The sequence below is a fragment of the Rhinoderma darwinii genome, chromosome 9 (assembly GCF_050947455.1).
Source record: "Rhinoderma darwinii isolate aRhiDar2 chromosome 9, aRhiDar2.hap1, whole genome shotgun sequence".
Classification (NCBI taxonomy): domain Eukaryota; kingdom Metazoa; phylum Chordata; class Amphibia; order Anura; family Rhinodermatidae; genus Rhinoderma; species Rhinoderma darwinii.
The window spans coordinates 63,582,298-63,601,204 of NC_134695.1; the positions used below are offsets into that span (position 1 = coordinate 63,582,298).

The window sequence follows — 18,907 nt, forward strand, 5'->3', positions numbered from 1 at the left end:
AAGCTATCAAAGGAAAGCTGGTGAAGGTTTTCAAACTTTTACCAGTGGGTATTCACTCCCATTTTCCTTCAAATACTACATGGACCAAAAATACGGACGTAGGATTGCAGTCCTGCTCTTCAGTAGCCGCATACAAATTTTAAAAAAATTCTGTCCTGGCAAAAACTTTTTAAAAATATTTTTGGGAACTTTTTAAAAAATACAGGAGGACAATTTTCTTTACTTTCTTCTGCCCTGTGACGTTTCATATACCACCCATCAAGTCGAGGATTTTTTTTTAATATATTAGGAAATACATAATGGCACGATAGAAACGACGGTCAATGAATGATCAATGAGTCATTAGTCTACTAGTCTTTATCAGATTTTTAAACTTCTCTTTCATATCAGAGCCCAATACATTTAACAAATAAGACAAAACTAGGTTTGGCAGAAATTGCCTGAGCAGCATAAACACCATCACAGTATTAACGACAATGTTAAGCACAATGACCACATGCAATGGTCCATCATGTGGGAGCATAAAGTTAATAAAGAATCCCAGCAAATAAATAAAAAGGTGCACATAGAACACACAGCAGGAACAGGTCTCTTACCTATAGATTTTTGCCTTCGCATAGTGCCACGAGGTATACCCAGAAAAGGACCATGGGGGATTCCCGGAACAGTAGGCGGCATAACAGCGATACCCTGCCTATCAAACATTGACTAAAACAGAATAAAATAAGAGACAACTAATGGAGGCCCGGAAACACACATGGTATTATCAAACAATTGTCACAAAACCCATTCTTGTATCTCCTGCAAATAGTACAGTCAATATAACCTCACCTTTACTCCACATGTGTATATAAGTCCAATGCAGTGTAGAAAGTATTACGCACACCAATAGGAGTAGATTTGCAGGTAAAATATCTTTCATTTCTCATACCAGGGTGCATAATACTTTCTACAGTCTATAGTGGGTTGGGCCCCTATTTATGGACCCTTCTTCAAAGTCACCTGGTGCTATCTAAACCTACCTCGTATAAGTCCAATGCAGTTATTAAAACCAGGTCAAGGTGGCAACAAAAGTCCATATGCCTCTGAAGGAATTTTGAGGCCGATTTTGAATTTCCAGCATTTTTTGCCGCTTTTGTTTTCACTCTTTTTGCAGCGTTTTTGGCTGTGTTTTTTTTAGTAGTTGTTGAATTTAATGCAAAACCGTGGGCAAAAAAACAACAATCAAAACGAGCGACAGGGGTATTTTTTTAAATCACTGGAAGGTCGGAGGCGGAAACCGCTCGAAGACACAGCATGGCGCTTTATTTTTCCACAACCGGCCAAAAGCCGCCCAGGAAAAAAAAAAAAGCATCTGCTTTCTATTGAAACTAATGGGGGCGATATGAAGAATTTCGGTTTCCACTTCATTAAATACACAGTGGCAAGATCCTTTATCTTGACTCTTTCAATGACTTTTCAACGGCTTTTGTTGTGTGATATCATGTTGCAGCAAGTTATCAGTCAATATAAAGATGTCTACATCCGTACTGTAAGAACGTCTAAATGTTGCCGATGGTGGATAAGTATTGGACACCATCTTTACCTTTTAATGTGATTGGGCTCACTCATGGAAACTTTGCAGAATAGTAAAAATCCATGATAATGTGCACTTCCAGCCATTGGAAACTTATATTATCTCACCTTTATGTAGCCCTATTTTTGGCCCCAACCATCAAACTGGGCCAAGTAGGACCATCATAAGACTATTTATTATTGAATAGATTGTTTGAGTTACATTTTACCCAGATTGTGGGCACATACAGTATTGTACATGCAGTTAAGGTACTACTAGCCTTCAAGAAGCATGTCTATCCTTGGTTTCTCAGTATCTAACATGCTCTCCCCTACTCACGTTTGTTTCCGTAGCAGGAGGGAAGCATCTACTGGATGGACGTTGTTTTATCGTGGCCACCCTAGAGTCTAATGGCACGTTGTCCACGGGTCTTAAAGGCTTGGATATGGGGGTAGAGTCCTCAGTTTTACCTGCAATAAAATCAGAAGAGCACGATCCATCAGGCCCTTTCTTATATGGCCGTCAATGCTCCATGGACATCAGTTTGGAAAAAATACAGAATTGAGGTATTTCAAGGCACTGAATGATCAGCATACTTGAGGCATGCAAGCAGAACTTTGCTGCCATGATCATAGCTGCATGCATGGTTTTATTAGAAGCCTACATGCAGGTGACCATTACTTAGTGTAAGACGAATTACAATCCTCCTCTTCAAACACTCAACATCTGACAGTTGAACATCTACATAGAAACACAGAGAAAACCTTTAGCAAAAACATTCCTGATAACAGACTGTATTCCTCCTGAGATGTGCAACAGGGTACGAGGTCTCTAGCATCCCATAAACATCTGCTTAGTGTCTCTCCCTCTGGTTTTTGGATGGGTTGAGTATCACAACGAGACATCAAATACATTTTGGCTGGTCAGACTTTTATATGTCCACATAAATTGACAATTAGACGTTTTCCCCGGTGTTTGACTATATTAAAGGTGTCTCCTTTCATAATTTTTTGTGGACCTCAATTAAGACCTTAAAGCGAACCTGTCTGAATGTCTTAGCCCTCTAAACGGCCACGATGCCATAATACATAAGCAATGTTTCCAAATGTGCCCCTGTATGTTTTTCTGATGCAGCAAAATCTAGAAAATCTACTTTGAAAATGTGGCGTGCTGCATGCTAGTTACCCTTGGGGCAGTGAAGTTACCCTGAAGAGTCATGCAGTCCTGTCTCCAAACCCGCCATTCCAGGCTTGATTGACCTTGTCCGCTCAACATCCCTAACAAACTCCTTGAACTCGCGGATGTGTTATTGCCTTGTATTCCCTGGGCATGTGCGGTGCGATAAAGCCGGGTAGAGTACACCTCGCTTCACTGCACATGCCCAGGGAGTACCAGGCAACCAAGCATCCGCAAGAGTTGGAGTAGGCTGGTAGTAACGTGGACCGGCCAAGGGGAAGGTGAATCAAGCAGGGGAATGTTAATAAAGCCTGCAAGGGTGGGTTTGGAGACCGGACTGCGTAACTCCCCATGATCGAGTCACCGCCCCATGACTCCTCAGCGGTTATTAGCTTACAGCTAGCGCCATTTTAAATGTTTATTTTCTAGATTTTGCAGAATCAGAAAAAACATACAGGGATATGTTTGAGAACTTTGCCAGGTCATGTATTATGGCATGGCGGCAGTTTGGGGGGACTAAAACGACCTGACATGTTCCCTCTAAGAGTATTTTTTCTCCTGTTTGGATATTAAACAAAGTTCCTATTTAGATACATTTACAGAAAAATTTCCAAAGTCTGGTATCCAATAGTCCAGTAACGCTGATTGTCCATTGTGTGGGCCAAATATATAAGTTTAGTTGCATTGAGTGTTTGGCTATAAGAATCACTGAAGACACCTGAAAATGAGATAATTGTATATACCAGCAAACTTGCCAGGACAGCCATTCTACCCACATAATTTTAATATTCATGGACAAATCCACCAGTCTGACCACTCAAGAGACGGAAACAAGACGTTGGGGACAGCCTAAGTTGTATATGGTTCCAGCTTAAGTTGTAGTCATGTAGGTAGAACAATGTGACAACCCTTGAGGAAGGGGCCAAAGAAGACTACCCTATTCTGATAATGTGTTATGTACTAGAGTTTTATTGTTTATCTTCTGCCTGATTTTGATTTACGGTTGAGTCTATTACCACAAACCAGTATTCAGAGTTTGACTATTCATTCTGAAGTGGGACATATTTTTAAGTTTTGGATTCTCAGCAAGAGATGGAAGAAGCGCAATGAATAAATAGCAAAGTTCATCAAAGCCAAGCAGAAAGCACCAGTCGTAAGACAGCCACTTCTCTTCCCTCGGGATTCGAGTGGTAGTTGGTAGATGGTAGGATCTCAAAAAGATGGTCAACACTAAAGGAGGCAAAGACAAGCTAACTTATAGTTAAACCTCAACCAGGCAGAAGCTCTAGAAGAACGGTGATCATAGTGGACTTGCTCTGTACTCAGTTGTGACTCTCAATGCGTTGCAACGTTACTAATGAAGTAGTTAGTACTTAATGGGTAAATTTTGCGAAACTTAGCGAACCACTCAATAAAACAGAGTCTAGTTCTATGTCTTCACAGTCTGCATCCCAATATTCATCACAAATGTGAAGGCAGCATTGTGGTGATTGGTGGTGAAGCAGCACTGGGGTCATAGCTTTGAATCCAGTAACACATCTGCATGAAGACTGTTATAGGTAGGGTTTTCTTTGATACTTTGCTACGGGCACAGAGCAAAAATCTACAATACAAAGAATGCAGACCATGCCTTGCAAAGTATGAAGGGGAATTGTTCAAGTCTCAGGAGACGCAGAACTGCTGATACAATGCAGTAGCAATTATATGTCATGAAAAGGGACGTCAGCTTTACTATTGGCAGTGCTGACATCATGAACGCCAAAATGAATGGGAGTTAAATAGCCTGTCAGTAGTAACCTGTTGATGGGTCATGGGTTATATTGCTTATTATTATTGCATTTGGTGTATAGACATCTATGGCTAAGGAGCAAGTTTTAAGTGTAGGTGAAACTATACAAATACTTATATAAAGGGAATTCTTTAAAGAGTTATTCCCAACGGAAACAATTGCAGTTTTAAGTTATCTGCGTTGTCTTAACTGGTGGAAACAGCATCCTGAGGTCTGGTGACTGATCCAGAGGAAAATCTGCAATTTCTTCCTGCTGCAAGACATTGTAATTCCGATAAAGGGGTTCTCTGGTTTGGAAAACTCATTTTCAAATCTTTGTTAATAGAGGGGAGTCCCTCATTCAGGACCTCCATCTATTAGCCAGAGAGGAGCGTCTCACTCTGGGGGGCTTGGCATAACATGGACAGCCCATTGATTTCAATGTTTAATGTGAAATGCTACATTTTCCCTGTGGTGGCGCTGCAGGGGAATTGAACACTTACATTTATGGTTCTTCAGCAGACAGCTGGGACAACCTGTTATTAATTTATTTTTGGTGTATCCTAACAAAAAGATTGTTGAAAGTAGACAATTCCTTTAAACAACAATACACTAGCGAATTGTTCTAAGATGTTTGAATATGTTCTCTTAATTTACATGCCACCACTTCCCCTTGAGCAGGTTATACAGACTTCATAAAAATCCTAATCTTACTTGCAAATTGCCTTGTTTACGGGGAAAAAAACCAAAACCCTTACACCTTCTGATCCCCTACCGCTTTAGCAGGTGGCCGATCCAGTCAATTACTAGTCGCAACAGTGATCTTGGCGAGTACAGCACATGACTGATGTGGCCAGTGATTGGCTAGGGCATTCATGTGCCGGTACGGCACATCACCACTCCAGTCAATGTAAAACAGAGACCAACGGGGAACTAGAGAGTGAATATTGGCTTTTTTCTGCAAAAGAGGGCTAACATTTTTATAAAACCTGGATAACACCTTTAAGGAATAAACCACAATCCCTTGTGTTAACATTAATAATGTCGTTCTCATGAAGAGAGAGAAAACCGCTACATCTCCCTGCTTGATAGCAATAACCATTTTCTCAATAGGAAATGTGTAAGGAAATCTGTTTTGTGTTCAGTAATATAATCTAGGAAATTCACATACTATTATCATCCAGACTATTACTATATAGTAACTGGTTAGTACACTGCTCATTATTATTATTAATTCATATAGTGCCACCATATTCTGCGTCAAAGTACAGAAGTTCCCATCACTCGCTGTCACCAGTAGGGGCTCACAATCTCAATTTCCTATCTGAGAATGAGCCCCCCCAAAAAAACATTGACAGTTCAATTCTTGATGATAACATTGACATGCTACTTGAAAGGATGCCACCTTTTAACACTATTTTTAGATTTTACATTCTGTGCTGATTCAAGTTTTGTACATCTTTGATAGTTTTTGTTGTTTTTTATTTTTTTTAAATAAAAATGTATATTTTATTGTGTTTTGTGCAACTTTCTAAATACTTTTGACTAAAAATTATTTTTACTTTTTGAGATACAGCTGCTTTGTATCCTGTATATAGAGCAGCTATATCTAGCGCTGAAACCTGCAGAACTGACGGGTTGAGGGACAGCGGATCCTTCGTGTGTCTGACACATAGCTTCATTTGTCTGATACATTCCCTGCATAGACAGTGTTTAATATAATTCAGTCTAACTGCAGCCACAACTCGGAGGAGCTTCCTGCATACAGTTTTATTATTGAGTTCAATCTATAAAGAGTTTGCAGTAAGCTCCTGGGCTCCCCGTAGTGGTGGCTGTAGGTAGCTAGAACTTTATGATTTAGCTCTATGTCAGGGGTATTTGGAGCTCTCAGGACAATGAAGCACCAACCACTATAAAGATATGTTATAATCAGCACAGTATTTTGGGTGAACATAGCTTTTAGCTCTTTCCCAAAATTATTTTCCAAAATTCCTCAAGCTTTAGGATTGCTGTGTCCCCTTCCCTCTGTTTTTGCACGACCCAGGAAAATAAATTGCTGTTAATATTATCAGGAAGCTGTAGACAATATACAATAGACACCGTAATACACCAGTAATCCAGAAGATTATCAAAGGCTGACACACTGTAACAAGACTGTCTGCACCTAAAGAAGGAGGACCTGACATTATTTTGTGGGACAAGTAGCAGTCTCCCTTACCCTTCTTTTTCCGAACAGATGCTTGCAAGTAGAAAGAAATAACGAGTGTCAAAACGAAGCACGTCAAATACAAAATGCTCATAAAAAACCTTTTATATTCATTGAAATCTCCGTAATAACCAAAGGTTTCACAATATTTGACACAGTGATTTAACATTTGCAATATGCATTTAACAACCCACTTCATATGCTTTAATGGGGATTTAAATACCAAAAATAAATGGTTGTCACATGAAAGGAGAAAATTAAGTATTTGTAAAAATATGCAAACATTAACTGCTTAACATTGTGCCCTTATGTCAGATGGAAACTAAAGTTGTGTTCAGTAGGATATGTTGCTGTACTTAAAGACCGGGAGGGGGGGGGGGGGGGGGGTCACGTCAAAGATAAAAATTAAGTTCATTTCAGACGTTGATTGACACCATTACACACTTCTAACGACCTGTGACTGGGGGCCCAGGTGTCTCCATCCCATTTTCCACCTCCTGTCATAGTAGCACCTCTGGTGACCCCATCCATGTGCAGAATCTCAACAATTGCTAAGATGACAATAAAGAGAACCTGGAATGGGCACCTCCCTGCAGAGGCCCCATAACAGTCACATGGGCTACCTCTATGCTATGTACCCACTTGCTTACTTTATATATAATACCCTGGTGACCCCCTAACCATACCCTAGGAGTCCAGCTGAATCCATGTCCATATGTATTTCTTTTTGTATATGGCATCAATGGGAACTGTAATAGTGAGCTATTATAATATTGTTAAAACTGGAAAATGGCAAATAACTGCAGAAGCGCCACCTGTCCTAGACACACGTAATTGAAGTTATGTAGTTTCACAACAGCTGGAGAGCCACAGGTTGCAGATCACTGGTCTAGCTTATGTTATAGTACAAGAAGAAATCAGAGCCATTATCCCTCCATTAAGGAGAAAGCAGGAAAAGAGAGGAAAGCTGTAGTCAGTGAGGGTCTTGCTGCTGCTCGGACCCCCAAAGGAAACTGGCCACATATGTCTGGTGCCATGGTGAACATAGATGTTTCTGAATACAGTCAATTTATATGCAGCAAGATACCGCAGAAGTGGGTGCAAATGTATATCTTTCAAGAGTCACAATTTTGCCACCTATTATCACCTATAATTATCTTTTTCCTGTGACAAGCTCAGCTTTTGAAGTTACAGGTCACCTATTAGGTGTTTCTCTGCCTCTGCCCTTAGGCCTCATGCCCACTTCAGTGTTTTTCTTCAGGGTGCTAGCTGTTTTTCTGACGGCTAGCACCCTGACCCATTCATTTAAATGGGGCCATGCACACTTCAGTTTTTTTGACGGTCCCGTTGCTCCGTTCCGATCCAAAGTAGAGCATGTCCTACTTTGGTCTGAGATTCCGTGATCGTGAGGCCCATGCAAGTCAATGGGGCCGTCAAAAAAACTTAAGGCACACGGAAGGCATCCGTGTGATGTCCGTGTGTGACGGAGCCGTTGCCTAGCAACGGCCGGGCGGGCAGAAATACATTCCAAAAATATTACACTAATCGGCAGCCACTTGTCTCTATCAATCACTGATAGAGAAAAGAGGCTGCTGATTAAAAATAACATAAAAAGCATTTCATACTTACCCGGTCATTGTCTTGGTGACGAGTCCCTCTTCTTCCTCCAGTCCGACCTTCCTTTCTGACGCAGCAGCCTGTGATTGGCTGCAGAGGCCGCTGCAGCCTGTGATTGGCTGCAGAGGCGGTCACGTGGGATGAAGCGTCATCCCTGGAAACCGGCCTTCTGATGTCATCCTGACGTGCGTGACCGCCACTACAGCCTGTGATTGGCTGCAGCGGTGACATGGATGAAACGTCATCGCTGGAGGCCGGACAGGAGGAAAGCAAGAATGAACTTATTTTTTTTATTTAATTAAAATTGTATTTTCCGAGCACCGAACATGGTACTGTCCAAGGTGCTGAAAGTGTTACCGCCGATCAGTGCAGCCCATTAACTCTTTCAGCACCCTGGACAGTACCATGCTCGGCACGGTGTACACGGATCCGTCAAAAACGGCCGTGCAAACGGTGTCGGAAGCGTGCACGAGGCCTTATGGTAACACGTTCTGCCTCTGTGCTCTTGAAGCTCAGTGTGAAATGGGAAAAACGGCATTCCCTTCCCACGGGGTGTTCTTTACGCGACCGTTTTTAAAATTGGCCGCGTAAAATAACACCTCGTAAAAAGAAGTGCATGTCACTTCTTGAGCCATTTTTTATTGTCTCAGAAAAACAGCCATAAAAAACGCCGCAAAAAACGCAAGTTGCTTAAAAAACGGCTGAAAATCAGGAGCTGTTTTCCCTTGAAAACAGCTCCGCATTTTCAGATGTATTTTGTTAAGCGTGTGAACATAGCCTTATAAGGAAACTGGGTCTTACAGCAACCAGTCAAAATCCAGCTTTCATTTGTCTATAACACGTAAACAATGAAAAACTGGTTAATATGAGGCCCAGTGTCCCTATGATAACACTGAGCTACCTAAGGGAGTGTTGTCATGAAGCAGATATGTAAGCCTAATAGAATTATCTGCCTATCTTTCAATGTTCAAAAACAAATTTAACTGCTCACACTCCGGACACAGATGCTATGGAACCTGGCACGTCAGTAAGTGGTAGAATAGTATCTTGTACAAGGTAGGGCACAGATAATAGAACATCTAAAATTGTCCTGTGCAGGTTACTGTCCTTCCGGTCCCACATCTTACCTTTATCCACTGCTGAGAGGGCCCAGGAATTCAAGATGAGAGAAAAATTAGAAATATAAACTCTGGACTCAAAATTGTAAGAATAGAAAAAAAAAAAAGATATAAAACATAGATCAGGCAATAGTGCAGAATGTTTTTTTTGTTTTTGCAGCTAGCAAATGCATTTTGCAAACTCTTGGCAAACTGAGACTCATGCAAAATAATTATCATTTTTATTATATATAGATATATATATACATAGATATATATATATATATCTCACACATACATATATAAACAACCAATACATGCATCATTCCCAGGCTGGGCATTAAACACTGGCACATAGAAAACCCAAACTCCTATCCCCCCAACACTTGGCATGCCAATACAATAACACCCTTACCAAATTCTTCCAGCTCAGAGGTCATAGATTTAGACCGCAATGACAGTGCAGTGGTGGGAGCCCGCTTTGGAGGTGGAGGGGCTTAGCATTAGAAAGAAGGATATACACATATCAATGACAAGATACGGCGCATCAGTAGAACACATTTACAACACTGGATAAAAACACAAGACAGTGAAACAAATATTAACGGCCACAATTAATATACTCAGGATGCTATTTGGGATCTTGTTCTGGTAGTTTATTGTGAATTTAGCAGGTCGGAAAAATAAAAATACTTTTGTCAGAAACAGTACCATGGGTTGTATCTGGTATAGCAGCTCAGCCTCACACAGATGTACTGAGCTGTAATACCAGACAAAGCCTATGGACGAGAGCGGCGCTGTTTCTGGAAGAAAAAAAAAAAAGCAGACAGTTTTTTCTTATCTCATACATCCCCAATAAGTATTCAAAATAGGCACCTTTTTCACAGCACTATGAAGTGGATTAATCATACCATAAATATTTTACCACCAGTTAATATATTTCCGCCCTAAACATATTTATAAATGAGTGTGATAACATCCTGATGCAATATGAATTTTGCTATTGCTGGGGATTGCGCTTTTTCTGGTTGAGAATAAACATTTTTAGATACCGTATTAAAGAAAATCAATTTGTCAAAGTGGAGAGCGGCTACAAAGAGGGTTACTTGCTTTGGAAAGCACAGCATCTCTGTACAGTACATTCATTCATTGAGTCCCATTGATTTCAATGGGCACATTGTAATACTCCATTTCCCCTGTGCTGGCGCTGCAGCGGAATTAAACACTTGCCGACGGGTTCCCCATAGATTACAGCTCATCATGGGGAGACGTGTGATCAGCTTATCGTAGATGGATCCTTCTACTAACAAGATTGTCCAAAGCGGACAACCCTTTAGAGGCCAGACCTAGGAAGCAGTGTGTTATAGAACTACAATATAGGGCCTGTTCACATCACCGCTGCCCTTCTGTTGAGGGGTTCCATCTGAGGTTTCCGTCCAGTTAACCCCTCAACGGAAAGGCAAACGGAAACCTTAGGTTTCCGTTTGCCTTTCCGCTGAGGGGTTAACACGATGGAAACTTCAGATGGAACCCCTCAGCGGAAAGGAACAGTGATGTGAACACAGCTAGAGTGGTCACCAAGACAGAAAGTCAGGTTTTTGCTAGGCAACTAGAACATCCACACCCTACAGAATACCAGATAAACTGTAAGAGAAAAAAAATCTTATCTGAACACTAAGCATGAGGCTACTTTTGCATGATTGTATATTATATCTTATCATTATTATGAGGATTCCGCCCATTGAGGCCTCTAATTTGTACAGTTGCACATAGGGCTGGGCGATTAATCAAATTAATTTGCCCTCAAGGGCTCTCACGATTCTGTTTTTTTAACAGAATCGTTGAATCGATCCTTTAGTGGCGCGGTCGCACCGTGCTGCAGCAGGAAGCTCCGCCCGCTACACCCCTTCACCTCATCACTGCCTGGTCTGCCCCTTCTGACAAGCTGTGCCCTGTTCTGTCTCGGCTTTCCCATGGAACTGCTGTTCTGTACTGAACGAAATGATACAGTACGGAAAAGCAGTTACGTGGTGAAGCAGGGACTCCTAGTATATAGCCACATTGCCCTGTAGATATCGCCACGCTGTAGATAGCACCCCCTTGCAGATCGCACCACCAACACCCTTTGCAGATCCCACCACCCCCACCTTGCAGATCACGCCACAACTCCCCCCCCACCTTGTAGATAGCGCCACTGTAGCTCCCACTAGAAGCTGAATCCCTGGCCAAAGTGTCAGTAACCTCTGGTCGGGGATTCAGCTCCTAGTGGCAGCTACAGTGGCGCTATCTACAAGGAAGGGAGGATACAAACTGCAAGGGGTCTTGGGGGTGCGATCTACATGTGGGGGTGCGATCTACAAGGGAGGGGAGGTGGTGGTGCAATCTACAAGGGAGGGGATGGTGCAATCTACATGTGGGGTTGCGATCTACAAGGGGTTGGGGTGCGATCTACATGTGGGGGTGCTATCTACAAGGGAGGGGTGTGGTGCGATCTACAAGGGGGTTGGGGTATGATCTACATGGGCACTATCACTATATGTGGGCACTGTGGCACTATGTCACTATATCTGGGCACTGTGGCACTATCTACAGGCACATTTCAGCACTATCTACATGCGCACTTTGGTGTTTTCATGGGATTGGGACAAAAAAACAGGTGGCAAATGGCCATTAAAAATGGACAGATGGACTGGAAATGGATGAGAATTTGGAGACCCGCTGATGCAAAATGGACATGAAAATCTGACAATTGATCGGTTTTTAATGGCCATTTTTTTCACTGTGGTGTGATTGTAGTCTAAACGTCTATGATGCCAGGAGTCCCGTTCATATGTACAATGGTCAGGCCGGGAAATTCTGCTGACACACGGACTGTTTTTCACGATCCAATCACGTTCGTGTGAATCCCCATCGTGGGGCCGGTTCTGCACAGGGTACTGATCAGACTTCAGACACTATAATGTGATCTCTCCCCAGAGTGCCCGCTTGGCGCTATCTACCTGGCCGTGCTGCAGTATATACTGCTCTCACTTCCAATGTCAGAGACTGGCTGAGGTGGTGACGGGCAGAGGGATGTTAGTGCACTCAGTGCTTCATTGATTAGAGATTCTTTTAACCTGTTCCATCCCGGGAACACAGAAGTTATAATCAATTAGATATACATTTTTCAATTGTATTTATGATTAAAAAAAAGTATTTGCAGAGGTTAAAAGTTGTGAAGTTATGTACAATTATTATAGCAATATATGTTAACAAGTTATTTACATAAAATAAAATAATTTATTAAAATATCTCTTGGTATTACTGTTAAATAAACAGAAAAAAAATAAGAAAAGTGAGATTCAAATCGAAAATCACCCAAAGTGTCGAAAAAAATCTAGATTTTAGATTTTTTTGCAAAATCGCCCAGCTCTAGTTGCACATTTTCAAATGCGGTTTACGCGGCTTCAATGCCTATTGAGGATTTGGATGTGGATGTCCTGTTCTCATAGTACTCAGAAAAGTGTGATAATTACAGGGATCTGCTAAGGCCATGCAAAACTAAAGCCCTTAAACATGAAAAATACTGACGTGCATATATTAAGGTTCTGTACAGACTGTTCCGTCACGTCCGCAGCACGCTCTACTAGTCAGAGATGCATCGAGCGGAGGACAACATGGCACTTAGCAATCCCAAATAAAATGCTCACACGCCGCTGAGCCGAGAGGTGCAGGAGCTGAGCACGCCGTGTGTGATGACTGAACTCTCTGTGGTATTGTCCAGCTGGGTTTGCAGTGGGTAAAAATGGCACAATAATACATGCTGTGGTCATGAAAAAATGATTTCCCTGGAGTATCCTGTGCATATTAGCTTCCTCAGCTCTCTCCTTCTCTCCCCGGATTGGTGGTATTATCCTTTTCTGGCATAGAATACAAGCCGCATGTTTCTGCCAGTTGCCATAGTGAATTTTACAGAAAATAGCTTTGGGAACTTAACTTGAAAAATATACAGAAAAATGTAGCAAATGGAGAAATAAAAAAAAAATCACGGTTTAATTAAAGAGCACCTGTCATCAATATAATATAGGGACAGCCCTGAGGTAAGCTTGTGCAATGTTCATGAAAATACAGCCTATGAATTCTTTAAGAACATGTAATATATATCAGATACATAGACGACATCCATAGTCGGTGGACAGTTTTTGTTCCATTAGGGATCAGTCGATCGCTGTCAAAGTTGTTAACAATTAGTTTTATATCATTTTAAAACCTTTTTGTTCTGAGAAATCCAGCTTTTCCTCAGATAAAACAAAGAAATGGCTCGATTAAATTTTAACAATGTTACAGCCAAGGACAACACATCGGCCTATTATTAGTTTCTATGTAGTACAGTCCAGTGTTATTAATAAAGGTGAAAGAGGTTGTCTTATAAATACATCTGTATATATGTCCTATAAAGGCATATAGTATATACACCATGGGTTGGAGGGTCCTCCACCTGGTTACCCGCCTTCTATGAGCCAGAACAGAGAGCCAACTCAGGCAGACTCAGCCTATCTATAATTATTCATTTCAATGGTCAAAATGTAATGCTACACAGTAGCTGCTGCAGAGGAAACGAGGGGGCAGATGTATCTCCCCTGGCCATAACAGCTAGCTTCGCTCTCAGAAGAGGTTTTCTTGGTGAGACAACCCCTTTAAGGCTTCGTTCACATCTGTGTCAGGACTCCGTTCATGGGTTCCATCAGAGCTTTCCGTCAGGGGAACCAATGTACGGAACCCTGACAAACAAATGAAAACCAAATGTTTACGTTTGAATCACCATTGATTTCAATGGTGACGGATCTGGTGTAAATGGATTCCGTTTGTCCCCGTTGTTTAAGGGTTCCGTCATTTTGACAGAATGAATAGCGCAGTCGACTTTCAGTCAGGATTCCGTTCATGGGTTCCCCTAACGGAAAGCTCAGACGGAACCCATGAACGGAGTCCCGAGGCAGATGTGAACGAAGCCTAAGAGAACAGAAATTCTGTCTTTGTACAAGTGCTCTTGACTAATCAGAGCATTCACAGGCCCAGTCTTCATAAACGGGTTTTTGCACTTATGAAAAACATAGAAAAGTACCTGTATGGCTAAGGTGTCACTAGAGGCCACCATACCTCCAGAAGTAGTTCTTTTTCTTTTTTATTATCTTGTCCAGTGCTTTTGTTTTCATTTTGCTAGGGTTTGCTGTGGGCAGGATTACCTTGTAAAGAACTATAGTTCCCTTGATTCCTCTCACAGACATTGCTTATATTTACAGCTTCCTGCGTGCTCCCCTATTATAAGGTGCAAGGTAGTGCTATAATTACTCACTGTCTGCTACTGAGAAACAGCTCTGCTGTTAGATCCTGCACTATCTACTGCCCAGCATGTGACACATGATCTCTCCAGACACAGGAAGGTAGGGGGAAGGAGAGCAAGGAGCAGTGTAGATAAAAGGCATGTAATTTTTGAGTCCTGTACTACAGGGAGGGTGGAGATAACCACATGTTCAGTGGAGGTCACACAAGCAGGAGATCATCAGGAGCATGGTTATGTGAGATTGGCTTATTAGTAAGTGAATAATCGTACTGCAGGTAAATCATTTGCACACAATTTTTAAAGACCGGATAACCCCGTTAATGATATGTCTTCTTACCCTTTACCACTATCCTTACATCTCATAAATAATTTTGTATGTAGATGCAATTATGTTTGCATAGATGAACCATAAAAACAACTTTGCTCCTCTCATTAGGATTAAAGAGGCTCTGTCACCAGATTTTGCAACCCCTATCTGCTATTGCAGCAGATCGGCGCTGCAATGTAGATTACAGTAACGTTTTTATTTTTAAAAAACGAGCATTTTTGGCCAAGTTATGACCATTTTCGTATTTATGCAAATGAGGCTTGCAAAAGTCCAAGTGGGTGTGTTGAAAAGTAAAAGTACAACTGGGCGTGTATTATGTGTGTACATCGGGGCGTGTTTACTACTTTTACTAGCTGGGCGTTGTGTATAGAAGTATCATCCACTTCTCTTCACAACGCCCAGCTTCTGGCAGTGCAGACACAGCCGTGTTCTCCAGAGATCACGCTGTGTCGTCACTCACAGGTCCTGCATCGTGTCAGACGAGCGAGGACACATCGGCACCAGAGGCTACAGATGATTCTGCAGCAGCATCAGCGTTTCCAGGTAAGTCGATGTAGCTACTTACCTGCAAACGCTGATGCTGCTGCAGAATCAACTGTAGCCTCTGGTGCCGACACGATGCAGGACCTGTGAGTGACGTCACAGATCTGCACTGCCAGAAGCTGGGCGTTGTGAAGAGAAGTGGATGATACTTCTCATCAGAGCGCCCAGCTAGTAAAAGTAGTAAACACGCCCCGATGTACGCACATAATACACGCCCAGTTGTACTTTTACTTTTCAACACGCCCAGTTGTACTTTTGCAGGCCTCATTTGCATAAATACAAAAATGGTCATAACTTGGCCAAAAATGCTCGTTTTTTTAAAATAAAAACGTTACTGTAATCTACATTGCAGCGCCGATCTGCTGCAATAGCAGATAGGGGTTGCAAAATCTGGTGACAGAGCCTCTTTAAATGGTTTTCAGGCACATTTACCCTACAGCAGAAGTCCATCCGTTTACAAGGAAAAAAACGTGCATACCAAGACAAAATAAGCTTGTAAGATCACAGAGCAATATCTGCACTTCAGACAGACAGTCATAGGGGTAAAGCATCACATTACCATACCTTTCTTCCTGGCTGTATCATCAGGGTCCAGACTCCTGGTCACTGTTACAACCTTGAGAACAAGGTGGTTGCCCCCGTGCCTGATCATGTTAACCACTTGCCGGTGGCCGACTTTCACCACATTCTCATTGTTTACCTGCAGAGAGACATATTTATATGTTGTGAGGAAAAGAGCAAAAAACACGGCGCCACATGGTATAGGTCAATAAGTTAGGCGGATGAAGGAAAGAAAAACCATGCTCACCAAACGTCAGAGGTAAATTCAGATTAATGGTCCACATATGCTGCTGCCAGATCCGAGCCGGTTTAAATAGGTAACCGCTTGATATGATGAATAGGTAAATAGGAAGATAAGGATCTTTTGGAGGCGCTGCGTGGTATAGTCAGAGGAAAATCACAACAATTCAGTCCGATAAAGATGAGTTTTATCTAAACAGGGTGGCTACGCGTTTCAACACCGAACTGGCGTCTTCATCAGGCATCACACATGGGAGATTTACTAATGGCAGTGCCGTAGCTTTCTTGGGATTAATTGCATTAAAAAAAAAGTACCATATTTACGGAGGTGCACCCCCAGCTTTCCTGCCATAAACATTTAACATTTGCGTTGATATAAGCTATGAGATTTTATGGTTACCTAATGTCAGTGTAAACGACGGCGTCATTAAACGGGTCATGCACACGCCCGTATTATGGATTGGTGTTGTATGTATAGTCAATACGTCTCCCATAGAAGCCTATGAACCCGTATCGTACGTCCGTGTGTCTGATCTCATAAGGCGGTTTCCAGGTATTCTCCCCTTGAAGCAATATCGGGGAAAGATAAGAATACGGTAGCGTACAGAGAAGCCATACGGCAGCACAAAGGACGCCCGTAACAAGGATCCACAGGACTCCATGTGCATTGGCGTGTGCATGAGGCCGTAATCGCCCTCATAACGTTGAAAATAGGTAAGAAAATAAGGTGGCGCAAACAAATATGTTGCCTGATGAAGACCCCAGTTTGGCGTTGAAACGCGTAGCCACCCTGTTTAAATAAAACTCATCTTTATCGGACTGAATTTTCGTGATTTTCCTCTGACTATACCACACAGCGCCTCCAAAAGATCCTTATCTTCCTATTTACCTATTCATCATATTTATATGTTAGATGTGTGGCACACAAGCCTGAGAACAGTCAGAAATCTATGGTCTACAAAAAAGTATTTTTTTTTTATATGTGGCCCATATAAAGGTTTCTACATTGTTGTAGGACTCCTAGATCTAAGAACTAAAACTTTCAGCGAGATCTTAAAGAGGACCTGTCACTAGGTCTTATAAGTTGAACTGGTTAACTGTCCTGAATAGCGCTGTCCCCGATACCAGCGATGTTTTTCTTTTCTTTCCTGGTCCCCCCGGTTCCAGAGATATGGCCCCCCCGATTCCAGAGTTATCACCCACTGTTCTAGTTAGCCAATGGGGTGGAGCTAGCTTCCCTGCCTCTGATGCTGACCAATCAGCACAAGGCAGCTTGAGGGTAGTTCACGCCCTGTTGGCGAACTACAGAAAATTAGCATAGAGGGAGCCAACACAACAGTAGGCTGTATTTCTGGAAAAAAAGAAAAACAGTGCTGGAATCAGGGAGACAGCGCTATACAGGTCACTAAACCAGTTCAACTTATATGACCTAGTGACAGGTCCTCTTCTCTTTAAGCTTAGTTTTTGGGACAGGTCTAAGGCAAGTGGGCCCCAGTTTGCCTGGCCTGTATGGGATGACTAGAAATCATGGTGGGCTGTCCTGTTGAGTTGTCAAACCAACAGACTAACCCACCATGGACACACCTGTAAAAAGTCTTACTTCAGCTCCCTATCAAGTTAGGTATAGACCATAAAGAAAGCAACAGAAAGTCAAAGCACCTCAAGATGCAGGAAGACAAATCGACCTAATGACATAAAAACATCACTGAAAACGTCAGAAGTCAGACAGATGAGTAAATGCACGTTGTGAAAGATGAAGTAGGGTATGCACATACCAAAAATTTAAGTAATCTCAGGAGGAACAAATAAGGACTCCCGATAATCATAAAGAATAAAACTTTTCTGTATATACCCCACTTCTATCACATAATCAAGGAGGTAATCAGCATTTCAGGATAATAGATGAAATATGTAACGTTTTTGTGACCCCCCCCCCCCCCTTCAGCACACCACAGTCCAGGGCAAGACCCCACACTAGGCCAGCATCTTGCTGTTGACTTTTTATCAGCCCCAAAACACATGTTTCTTAGCAGATAACGAATGAGAAAAATAAACGTACATTTGCTGTGGATTAAGTGGGTTTCCGCATCGAATGTTAAATAACATAATTTCACATAATGATGCAAACAGATGGTCGAATGCAAAAGCAATTTATCACTTTTCCTAGCCAAGAACCCACGTGCTTGATTAATATTCTGTTGATTTATTGTATAATGGTGATCTATATGAAAATACAAGAAAATGGTCGATGGCTTTATTGCTTTTATTGAAAAATCACTCTGCAAAGCTCCGTGCTATTATCTCTGGTAGTAAATTACCCCATATCAAGAATTAGTTCATGACCCTTGAAATGTAAATGATTTAATAGGACTATGCATCAAAATGCAGGGAAGGATACGAGCTCTGTACGTAGATGACACTAGCGCAACAAGTGCACAGTATGATAGCAGGTTAAAGCGGTTATGTGGGGACCGAAAATTATTAGCAGTGTAGTCA

General features: G+C 41.9%; 1 protein-coding gene across 7 annotated transcripts in view; it reads right to left on the bottom strand.

The window, feature by feature from the left end:
* SHANK2 (SH3 and multiple ankyrin repeat domains 2) overlaps positions 1-18,907 on the bottom strand; it is a 474,104-nt gene that overhangs the window by 19,246 nt on the left and 435,951 nt on the right. For 3 of the 7 annotated variants that reach the window (XM_075837986.1, XM_075837985.1, XM_075837987.1), the window contains 4 exons: positions 16,175-16,310; positions 9,835-9,915; positions 1,895-2,025; positions 597-708 (listed from right to left, as the gene is read on the bottom strand). In XM_075837986.1, the coding sequence (XP_075694101.1) occupies positions 597-708; positions 1,895-2,025; positions 9,835-9,915; positions 16,175-16,310 (460 nt within the window). Of the gene's footprint in view, positions 1-596; positions 709-1,894; positions 2,026-2,236; positions 2,297-6,717; positions 6,739-9,449; positions 9,462-9,834; positions 9,916-16,174; positions 16,311-18,907 lie in introns of all 7 variants that reach the window. The other 4 variants (XM_075837983.1, XM_075837982.1, XM_075837988.1 and 1 more) reach the window with 3 other exon arrangements.